The sequence below is a fragment of the Thalia democratica genome, unplaced genomic scaffold (assembly GCF_965202585.1).
Source record: "Thalia democratica unplaced genomic scaffold, ktThaDemo2.hap1.1 HAP1_SCAFFOLD_365, whole genome shotgun sequence".
NCBI classification, from domain to species: Eukaryota; Metazoa; Chordata; class Thaliacea; order Salpida; family Salpidae; genus Thalia; species Thalia democratica.
The window spans coordinates 43,848-56,162 of record NW_028139441.1 but is presented as its reverse complement, the minus strand read 5'-3'; the positions used below and the strand labels follow the sequence as shown (position 1 = coordinate 56,162).

General features: G+C 24.8%; 1 protein-coding gene across 1 annotated transcript; it reads right to left on the bottom strand.

Annotated features, from left to right (window-relative positions):
• Positions 1-3,933: 3,933 nt before the first annotated feature.
• Positions 3,934-7,511, bottom strand: LOC145846263 (BRISC and BRCA1-A complex member 1-like). Its single transcript, XM_082953141.1, has 5 exons — positions 7,061-7,511; positions 6,733-6,918; positions 5,924-6,172; positions 5,340-5,426; positions 3,934-4,156 (listed from the first exon to the last, which is right to left on the bottom strand). The coding sequence occupies exons 1-5, from the start codon at positions 7,466-7,468 to the stop codon at positions 3,959-3,961; spliced, it is 1,128 nt and encodes a 375-aa protein (XP_082809267.1). The 5' UTR covers positions 7,469-7,511; the 3' UTR covers positions 3,934-3,958.
• Between the last annotated feature and the right edge of the window lie 4,804 nt (positions 7,512-12,315).

Here is a 12,315-nt window from a genome sequence, read left to right as displayed (position 1 = left end):
ATATCACTAGTATGTTTTTACAGACAACGTTTTTTTTATATATAAAATGCAATCACATAAGCTTTTATTTAAGTTACAAGTTTTTTTATAATTCTAAAATAAATTAGTTGTTTAAACTTTTAAGCTTTTTATATTTGTTACACATTTTTTGTCGTTTTTTTTTTGTTCTAGCTAGGCTATTAAGCTCACTTGTCAAGTAGCTAGTTCGATATTCACTAAAACAATTTAGGCTGAAACAAGAGTTTTTTTACTAGAGTGTTTTTAAAACCATTAAACTAACAATTTTTTGATAAAAAAGGTGAATGGTTATTTATGAGCTGTCTACAGAATCCACTATCCGGATTCGGCCGGATAATACCTTTTTTCTTTACTATTTGGATCCGGTTCCGGCCGGAACCAAGTTTTGTGGGTCCGGTAGATAATTAAGTTTTGCATTTTTATCCAAAAATAGATTCGGATTTAGTTATTTGAACATGCAATTGTAATTTTTTGTTGAAAAAAGTTCTTTTTATAAAGAATCAAACAGACTAAATTTATAACAAAACGTTTTCTAAAGGACACAAGTAAACTATCGAGCGTAAACAAGTTCACAGTATTTATGCTTTTGAAAGTTGTAATTTATGTATTATTTACAATTACCAATATTTATTTCTGTTTTCTCGTTACTTTCAAATAAAATATTGAGATGAAAAATCAAAGGTAAATATTTAAATTGCTTATTATTGACATACCAAACCATAGTTGTATGAATGAGCTTTTTGATAAACTCATAGTAATTATGCTTCCTTTCTTACAAGACAAACTAATACTTTTTATAAAAAGTGTTTAAATTTTTGTTCTTTTTATTTTATTTCTAAATAAATCAGTTTTAGTACAAATTTTAAATTTTTTTTAACAAAGTTAGGCGACTTCTCTTGTTGGTTGACCCGATATGGCAGGATTTTCTACAAAACATGCCAGGTTTGATCGACATAACCTTTTGGGAGATGCTTTAATTTTGAATTTAATAAAATAGCAACTTTTTAAGTGATTCATCCAGAAAAAGATCGACTATTAGGATCCAAAAGATAAGAAATTGGATTTTTTACTTAGATTTTATTACAATTTAAAGCATTAACCAATGTTAAAATGACTAAACTATTTAACCAGTAGGATAATTAATTGAAACAAAAATTTATTCATCACTATTTATTTGATCATTATCTTATAGTTATTTCATTTTATTAATTAAGAATTTAGATACTGGTGCTAATTTAAAAAGTTAATCCGGTTCCGGCCGAACTATCATGTTGTGGATCGGGTAGGTCACCAGTATTTGTTTTTATAGTAAAACTTAAATTTTGTATGTCTATAGAGTACAGATATACTCACACTAATAAATTTTATTCACACCTGTTAAGGACAAGACAACGTATCAGTTATTTACATATACGGTTGTTTTTTTAAGTTGAATTTTATGCTCGAGTAAATGAAGCCTAACTAGCGACAATGTATGACAGAGTTGCCATTTTAACCCATTTGATTAAGGAAATCACTCAAGGAAGACATTTTAACTTTAAACACATAATTTTTCTTAAATATTCAATTGGCAACCCTTTATTTTTTGCAACTCTACTATACAGTATTGAACTATTGTATTTTTATTTCTAATCAAGTCGTTTTTATTAATCTTACGTGACAATTTTCATAACTTAGTATTCGAAAATTTTAAAGTATTTTTAAAAGAAGCAGAATTGTTTTTTGTTCAAAAGATTTAAATACATATTTAGCACACAGTAAATCTTTTTGCAATGCAAATGACTACATTTTCATAACAGCTAAAATATAATTTTTTTACAGTATAAAAAATGACGTTTTTCAAAGTACCAAAGTGTTACATACATGCTAGTTTATCACAACTTGTCAGAATGGTTAAATACAAGTGTTTGATAAAAACACATAAAATTTACTTTAACTTATTCTAATATAGCAGGGGTCAGCAAAATGCGGCCCGCGAGCATGTTTCTATAAAGAATTGCGAGCGTGTAAATCTGACCCAAAAAACTTTTGATACTTACTTGAGATACTCTCCAGTTTAAATGTAGAGTAAAAATAAGTTTTAAATATAATTGACAAAAATATTGTAACTTAAAACCAAATATTCCGGGGTGTAAAAAAGTCACGTTGTAACTAAAACTTCAGTCAGCAAAGATTTTTATTTTTGATATTTTTCCTTCGACCAAAAAATGCCTTTCGAACCCTGTTATAAAGAAAATCATTGGCGGTATTTGATAGCAATTAAGTTATTAAATCAAACATAAATTTGATAAAAAAAAGTCAGTTTTTATAAATTGAACTAAACCGTTCATGTTTTATCTGCTACGAGATCGAAAGTGATAGTTTTGGATAAGGAATCTTTGTAAAATTTTGTTAAACAAAGAACATTATATTTAGAGAAGATAGAACACATGCGTATAGTCTTAACTTCAAAAACAAACTCAAACATTGATTGATTTCAAAACTTACTAGAAAAAGTAACGACTTTTTGTATGTGTTTCACTAATTTATATTAAAAATTTAAATAGATACTAGACTTTCTGCAACCCAGTTTCGTCCTTGCCAGGACATAAGATGCGGATATCTTGACTATGAATTGTTATACCAGTCGAAACAAACATGTTTAAATACTTTTGCACTGAAGCGTACGTTTGTAAGTACAATATTGAAATAAATACTAGTTAACTGGTCAAACGAGCGTCAACTATAAAATCACGTTAAACTGACAAGGTCGGAGACGTTGAGTTTTGATCGATTTTGCTGTAACCATAAACTAACGTTTCAGTGCGAATGCACTTAAAAATGTTTGGTTAAAACGGATACAACAATCATCAAGATTATGTCTGCCTGATGTGTCCTAACAAAGACGAAACCAGGTCGCAGAGTGTCACATGGACAGTTATTGATTGGCATGCGGTGAAGTCTAGTACTTATTGAATGATGGCGTTAAAAAATATTTCAGCTTTGTTGAAAACAGCCATATTAACTACTATTTATAAGTTTAAATTTTGAAAGTATATAACAAGTAAAAAACATTTTACTTATTTTTAGTATTTCCACAATATTCCTAAAGCTATGTATTTATTACGCAGTTGATCTTTTTAAGCTAACAAAAATTTGAAATTAAGTCAGCTTTGTAGTGTTGTTACTCATTACTAAATACATATATATTATAAGAATTAAAGTAATAGTTACTATGTAAATAACAAACATTGTTTATTGTTCACATTATAAGAAAAACAAAACGGTTATTCAAATAACCAAATTCAAATAATATTGTTACTAAATTCTTGAAACAATATACCACGATTATAACTTATATTGTCTTCAGGTAAATTTATTAGAAGTTTGTTTTTAAAGATTTTCAACAAATTTTTTAGTTGATACCTATTTTCGTACACTGAAGAACGAAAATTCAACAACAACAATGAATACAAAACATTTTAGATTTTTTCATTACCTGAATTTAAGAAATAAAATCGGTACTTAACTCATCATTAGCGATCAGAAGTTTTTATAAACGATCTATCTCCATTAAAAAATATCTAATTTGCAACTTTTGGAAATAGTCATTTGTGTAAAAAATTGAAGTTTCTTAAATTGTTCTATGATTATATCATAAAAAAATAAATTAAACATAATGTAAAAATAATGAAGGGGAAACGCAATATCTCTGAAACTATTTGTAATTTTTCAAAAAATTAGATTAAACAAAAATTGTTACACATAAGTATAGTGCAAACATAGTTTTCAGAAATTTACAAAATCTATTTTTATTTGAAGTGGCATTATTTTTTAAGGCTAAGCAGGAAATTAAAAAAAAATATGCAGAAATTTTAATTCGAATAAGATACAATGTTAAATATTTGCACTCTGTAAAAAACATATTTATTATATTATAATGGCATAGCAATTTTCAAAACTATTCAACAGCAACTGGTTTTTGATCAGTATATTTATAAACCGGCAAACATCTTTGTAAAGGGTGAAACATTAAGTTTGTAAAGTTGTCACTTATTTTGAAAATTTGTGTCAAGTTTTCTTCGTTACAACTTAAACAAGTATTTTCAATATAGTTTTTCTCACTATCGTCTAATTTGCACAAACTTTCAAATACTTCCTAAAAAACACAGAAATAAAATGTATACTTTATAAATCTATTTTTAACATTTTTAACAAAATACATTAGCAAGAAAAAATTTTTAAAGATATCATCTTAAAAATCAAATATGTAGTTAATTAATACTATATATTAAATGAGTGTAATTAACTAGCTCAGGTGCATTGTTTTTTTCAAAAGAAGGCAGGTCATAAATTAAACACAAGGCTGTCCAACTCGTTTTACTCTTGTAGTAATCTTAATTACCAGATATAAAGATCAAGAACAATGAATTAGATAAATGCAATTAAGTCATAGAGTTCAATAGATATAATAGAATAAGGAAATAGAATAATTCAATAGAATAAGGAAAGTTCAAATGAAAAGGCAAAAAAAGGCTATTAAATAAATAATATATCACTTCGGATTAAAATTTTGTTTTGTTTTAATCATCCTAATATAAGTTTGTTTTACTTTGAGAAATATTTTTTATTTTATTTCTCTTTTTTTGAATTTTTGGCACAGGTTTTTCACTTTAAATATAAAGAGTTCTAAAAGCATCTAAAATATGTTCCTTAAAATGTATGTTATTAGCTAAATAACCAGGAAAGTTAGGAGCATATAAGTTTTACTTACAGAAAAACTTGTAACAAAATTGACCTAAATTGTGAAATTCAATCTAACTTTGTAGCTAACAAATAGCAGTTATTAAGTATAATCCTATACAAATTATAAAAATTCTGAACTTCCCCTTAAGTATTTAAAAGTATAGCTTAATTTACATTGTGCTAAAGTAGTTTTCAACTAAGATTTAATTCATTCACATCTTCTTAATTTCTAATATTCTTAATACATTTTTCAAACGACTTTTACATACTTTAAAGATAAAAAACTATTATTTTAAATCAGCTTTTCTTGTATAAAATAAAAACTTTATATATATAAGATTTTACAGTTATATCCTACTTTTCTTATTGTTATTTTTTAATTTACAAACAATTTAAAATAATACGAGACTATTCTTAAATAAATTATAATAAACATAGCAAGTAAATATTCAAATATAAATTAATTTATGCTAAATTTAAGACTTATAAAATTTAAAACTTCTGCTACTGTTAAAAATTAACGACTAACTAAAAACTAATAAATGTAATGAGCATTTTTCTAGGTAAGAACTAAACAAAATAAAAACCAAACATACTTTAACATTGTTGTCTTCAGACGGAATTTCATGTAGATGAATAATATCAAAAAAAAATTTTGGGTTTGCTAACATATCTTTGTACTCCTAAAACATTATTTAGTAAAAAATTCAACCTAGTTATATTACAATATAGAACAGTTAAAAAATTTACTAAACGTCTAAAGAATTTTTTATTTGCATTTTTAATCTACAATAATACAATAAAATATTATATTTAGTTATTTTAAGATCTTAAACAGTTCTTGAAAGTAATTTTATATATAACTATACATTTTAGTAAATAAATTTCTTGAATTTAAAAAAACTTAAATTAAAATAGTTAGTTGATATTTAAGATTTAATACACAAAAAATAAACTAAAACTGAATTTCATAACTTAAAACAAATTAAAAAGAAATTGCTGATGTTAAAATAAAATTATGTATTAATTTTAAACAAGCTTAAATATTCTAAAAGTTAAAACCAGCTTTAATTTTTTTAAACTTTCAAATTAGAGTCAGTTGCAACCCTAATCACATACAATATTTAAAATTTAGCAAAAATATACAAAATAATACACTACTTAAAATAAATTCTTGTACTTGGTTTTGAGTTGAAGAAAGTGTCACTGGAAACTGCGAATTTGTATAAACAAAAATACATCTGACAATGTAGTCATCAGCAGCATCTGGTAATCTTACAATATGAGTAAGTTGCTTTAAAAGTTTGCATACATTAAAAGATTTCATATCTTCACTCTTGTTGCGTTTTCCTGTATACATAGACTTTGTGTTCCAAATATCTTGCAACATAGAAACGGTTTCTTTGTAATCGGAGTTCAATTGTGTCATCTTTTGAAAAATTAAGTTGTAGTCACTTTTTAGAAATAAAAATCTTTAAATCTATACACTCAAGTTATCGAATACATATAACATAAGAGAGAGCATTTTAAGTTTTTATAAAAATATATTAAGTTAAAAAGTAAACATAAAGTACTTTATTAAAACAAGGTCAACATAAGTATAATGAATAATAAAAATTACATTTAAAATTTTACTATTATTAATGAAAAACCTAAAGATCAAACTTGTAAAAATTTATACAATTGTATTTCAAGTTCTTAAAAAATTGTTTTTAAAGTAACTATATTAAATAGCAAAAATAATAACTTAAAAATACTTTACTAAACTATGTAAAATTTCCTCTAAACTAAACTTCCATTAGCAATAACAATTAGTTTACAAACAGCAACAATGTAAAAAAAAAATTATCTAAAATTAAGTATCACAGTTTCAGTATATATTAAAATTAACACAAAAAATATACAAACATATCATACTAATTTATCTACAAAAAATTTGGTTCAAAACTCTACAAAACAATAAAAATAGTATATTTGAAAATTACTAACAAGCTGAACTTCATTATCTTGCGAGTTGAAATTAATCAGAGAAAACTGATGATTGTTATTTATAAATGATTTACTTTTAACAAAGCGAGTGACTGCACTGAACACTGCTTGAAATAGTTGTAGTTTCTGACCATTGAAGAGAATTTTTTGTGAAAACATATCATCACATGAATCTATGCACAGAATCTAATTGTTTTATAAAAAAAGTTGTTTAATGATTCTCTTAAATAAAAAATAACATTGTTTTCTTGATTTTAATAATTATAGATCAAAATCATTAGAAAAAAACTAATTGTTCTACATTACTATAATATTGACTGCAACTAACAATTTTTTCAACTAAATCTTCTTTTGGAAACTTTGAGTCATCATTAGGTTTTACTTCAAAACTTCTCTCTAAGAGTGTACTTTTTTCATCAAATTGGTCAGCCAACTGAATTTTATCTTCAGGATTTACTGTAATATTAATATCTTGACTAGAACTTTCATCTTTTTTGGTTTTAGCAGGGATTTTTATTTTACTTTCTTCTGCTTTCTTTAAATTAAGTACTTGCTGATAAGCTTCCTCAATAGAGTTGATGCTTTCAACATTTGGTATAATTTCATTTTCGTTTGTTTGTTCAGTCTTTTCACTTTTTATAGCTTCATCTTCTGTTTCTTTGGTATTATCTTGGTTAACTGGAGATAAAGAACTTTGAAAAACATAAGTTTTTGATGTTGATGGTTTGTCAGTCATTTTTGGAAAGTAGATTTTTTTTCTAATCTTTATATATATTAAACATGAAAATATTACTATTACATTTATTATAAATAAACTGTTCAAAAACTTTAAATTTTGTAATACTAAAAACACATTTTAAAATATGTTATTTATTACATAAATAATTACTTTATTTTAATGAAAAACATGTATACACCCACTTTATTCTATGCTTCTATTCTTTCATTACAGTAATTATTTTTTACAGAACCCAGTTGAAGTGTGTTGATTCGTTAACACACAGAAACATATGTTGGTACAATAAAGGAAGATTACTGTACAATTTGTTTTTATTTATATTTCAGTGAAGTTATTTCACTAGGATCTTTTGTTAGCAAACGATTAAACTTATATTTTGAACAGTTATTATAATAAACACATTAGCATTAAATAACTATCTTAATTAATTTTTTTTATTACTTTTATTAGAATAAAACTAATTCTACCAATACAAGTTTCAGAAACTACACTTTTTCTTGATAGTTTTAAATTTAATTTTATTTGTTTTTTGTTTTCATAGTAACATTTCAGTAAAATAGTTACTAAATGTGTTTTAAGATAGTTATTTAATGCTAATGTGTTTATTATAATAACTGTTCAAAATATAGGTTTAATCGTTTGCTAACAATAAGTTAAGCAATAGTAATTGATATATACAGCTAACAAATAAGGTACAACAAAACTAGAAAACACCACATAAACAATCATGCACACCCATATAAATATCTTTCCTTATTAGCTAACCAAAACCAGCCAACCATAAATCAGAATAAACACACACAAAACTGACCATACATAAATTAAGATAAACAGATAAGAAGACAAACCAAAAGCAATTAAGCAATATCTGCATGTAAAACAAATTATTCAACCACAGAACTCCAAACTTACTCAGTTTACTGGCTCAACATGGTTTTTTTGTAACTGTATGTAAACTGATCCTTTTTTATGTTTTAAAAAATTTCTGGAACACTAGACCACAACTTAGTTTAGTTTAAATATAAGGATTGTAAAGAAAAATATAAGAAACCTAACAACTATGGTCAATAGATAGGTGTGGGAACCTTTAAATCGTATTGAATTAATGATGTTTTGTATTCTTATTCAATCAAAAATTTTTGTAGTAGTTCTGGTTGTCAATTTATTGTTAAAAGTGATTATTGTATGTTTTCAATGTTTTGATTTTTTCTATAAAACCATGCAATTGATATTGAATCCCCATGTATAGAACTTTCATATAATGTTTTTTTTTAAGCGTTGGCTGCAGTTCTAAGGTCGCTTCTGATTCGCTAATATTTTACTTTTTTTTTTAGTTTTAATATTAAACAAAAAATTCAGTTTATTTTTTATATATTTGTGTAAGGTGGGTTAAGGATAAAAGTATATATATTCTTAATATTTTTCTTTACTACCAACTTACCTCATTTACCTAAATTTACCTAAATGTTATGAATGAAAACATTTCCAAAAACTTACAACTGCAGCCGACCCCTTTTTAACTCTACATTCTAGCTGCTAACCAGAGTGGCCACAAGCTCTTTTTGTATATCAATTGGTTGCACTGCAAATGATATGATATTTACGGGATCGGGTCAAATATGCACGAAGGGACACTTTTGCATGAAGACACTTTTGCACGAAGGGTCATTTTTGCACGAGAATTAAAAAAAAAAACAACATTATTAAAAAAATCAAAAAAAAAAGGGAGACCGAGGGTAAGGGTTAGGAGGGGTAACAGTGATAGTAAAAATAATGATCGAAAAAAAACTACTAAAAACTGTTATTGAAAAAAAAATAAAATCAATAAATAAAAACAAATTATTTAAGAAAAATAAAATTTTTGACTGATGGTAAGGCATAGTGATAGTAAAAATAAAAAATAAAAATAAAATATAACTAATAAAAATTAGTATTAAAAAAAATTAAATTAAAAATTAAAAGAATATAAAATTAATATAAAAAAATCAAGAAAAAAAAGTTGCTGAAAGAGGGTTAGGGATAAAACTAACAGTGATAGTAAAATTTAAAAAAAAATTAAATTAAAAAAATTCAACCCGTGCAAAAGTGACCCCTTGTGCATATTTGACTCCTACCCAATACTCACACTTAGACTTAAGGTAAGCAAATTTTCTAGTCGACGAGCCAGATTAGTTTAAAAAAAGTTTTTTTTCAGCTCAAATAACTTTAAAAAGTATTCAAAAAATTTAAAAAATGTTAGATTATAAAAATTAAAGAATTTAATTTTAAGCACTAATGTGTACTGATAATCAAACTTTGAGCATCATTAATTCAGACCGTCTTGACTCTTGATATATTATATAATGTGCAGTTTTTAGGAACTTATAAATTATAACAGTATTTGTGCTGCTTTAGAAAAAAAGAACTTATTTGAAATTATTAATGTTAGCTAATCTTTGATTGCTGTTTTATATTCTAAAGCTTTCATTTAAAAATAGTACGTTATCATAAAGCTATTATTAATTTTTTTATTATGGTTTAAAAATAAAATTAAAGATTTTCAAATATAAAAAGTTAAAAGTACTGTTTTAAAATTCCAAGTCTGAAAGAACAACATTAATTAAAAAAAACTATATCTAAGTCAATAAGTAAAAATGTAAAGTATACTTAAAATAAGTCTAAGCTGAAAAAAAAACTGAATCAGTAAATTTTTTTAAGTTTTTTTTTTTGATTTATACCCTTATCCCTAACCCACCTTACCCAAATATATTAAAAATTAATTTTAAAGAACAAAAATTAAAAATAACATGAAAAAATCTTTTTTTGTTGACTTAGCTTTTTCAGGTTTTTTTTAGCTCAGACTGACCTTTAAGTATACTAGCCGTAAAAAGTTAGTTACAATATATGAATATAAAATAACAAAAAAAAGTTTATAATTTGTTTTCAACAAACTACTTCTTAACGTTACTGAGAGTGAAAAGTTTCACTGAGAATCGATTCCTAAAAAGGTTCAGTTCAAAACGAATCATAAAAATCAATTTGACTGGTGACCTAAACAACCCTTAAGTTGTTTGCCTTTTTTAGTTAAATTCCGGACTTTCTTTGTAGAATAGAATGACTTAGTACTCAATTTACTTGACTAGATATTAATAATATCTAACATTTCAAAACGCATTAACTAATAGAATCATAAGTCAAACTTCGTTTAGTACGCTTTCTAATAGATAGTACTACTTTTAACACAGACTTTATTTATTTTTTACAGTAGTTTGCTTACAAAAATTCACATGAGTTTTTATTTTCACAAGTATAACTTTTAATTTGTTTTTTTTAAACTTTATGTTTATATAGATATATTATTTCGTTACTGATGCTGTTTAAATTTACCGCAAAGTAAATAACTAAACTTTTTGTCTGTTAAAAACACTGTACTAATAAATCAAAGTAATAACAACAGTAATAGCTCTTAAACAGTATAGGAGTGTTGCATTTAAAAAAAGTTGTTTATTTACAATAAATTACTTTTTTTAAACCTCTAGTCTAATCACACTTTTTTCGAAATCAAAATTAGATCTTATAATTGAAGTAAAATAGAAAGTATGTTAAGAAGTTTAGATAAAGTAAGAATTACGTTCAAGTTAATAAGTTAATGCGTCCAGTTTCGATCATTTCACTTAGATCATCAGGCTGCAAGCTCTCAATAGATTAAGACCCAGGCTCTGTAGTTAATTAAACTCGTCAATCTGTCGTAACTGAAAGAAAAAATGTAGTAGTAAGTTTACAAATCGTCGTGATAGTTTACAACAGATCTATTATTTGCTGATATGACCGGTTATGTCAGATTTCTAACTGCCGTTCAATGCAAAATAAATTTTACTTTTATGAAACTACTGGCATGCTTATTCGTGATAGGATCAAAAAAATCTATCACCAGTTTTTTTCTTTTAAATTTATGCGTCATTTAATAATCTAAACATTCATTTTAAAACCTACACCATTTATTAGACGACAAAGTTTTGGTTAAAAAGAATTATTTCTAAATTATACAAACGGAAAATACAAAACTGTCTTAAAGATTAGGTAATCATACGTTTATTAAACAGTTATAAATTAACTATTATTACTAGACTTATAGTTATTACTTTTTTTTAAAGTAAACAAGTGGTATCTTCCAGCTTGCGAAGCTGTATCTTCTGACTACACTAACTAACAGTTGTTTGTATATTACATATATGTTTATTTCTAGATTTTGATATTAAAACTTCTTGTACTCAAACTGAATTTAAAATATATCAATAACAAATTTACGACCTTAGTCTATAAACAGCTTGTGGTTCAATAGTTGTAATATGTAATTAAAGCTATTCAAGTGAATTTGTGATTGATTAAATGTTTTTCTAGTCTATAATAGAAAAGATTTATTAATGAATTAAACTAAAAATTTATTTTTTCATTTTACTTGTTTACAATTATCTTTTTCAGAAAGTACTTTGTACTTTGAATTTTAGTTTTTTAATCAGTTAAACTAAAAGCAGTTTAATGTAAGTTTATTTTTAACTCTAAACAACTTTAAAGCTTAAAAACTGTTTGAAATTTTTTTAATATTGTTCAAACAAATTATATCTTATTTATAGTTAGCTCTTACTTTTTTCGACAATATTTCCAAATCTAACACAATAGATGATTTTAAAAGATACCGTTTGTATTACTTTCTAATAAAATAGAAATTATTTATTTTTTTATTATAGAAATTTAATATAAGTAAATTCGCTAAATACTTTTAAAAGCTTAAGTAAGTTTTTATTAGTAGAATTTCGTGGCAATTTACTTGTATTTCTTTATTGCTTCGTATAATTGTAAAAAAT

What these genes read in the sequence shown, in the direction of transcription:
- LOC145846263 (XM_082953141.1), bottom strand. Translation starts at nt 7,468, where the DNA reads ATGACTGACAAACCATCAACATCAAAAACTTATGTTTTTCAAAGTTCT. An exon ending in TTTCTTCAACTCAAAACCAA is followed by an intron (nt 5,427 to 5,923) that starts GTACAAGAATTT and finishes ATAATGTTTTAG; the next exon opens with GAGTACAAAGATATGTTAGC. An exon ending in CTGAAGACAACAATGTTAAA is followed by an intron (nt 4,157 to 5,339) that starts GTATGTTTGGTT and finishes TGTGTTTTTTAG; the next exon opens with GAAGTATTTGAAAGTTTGTG.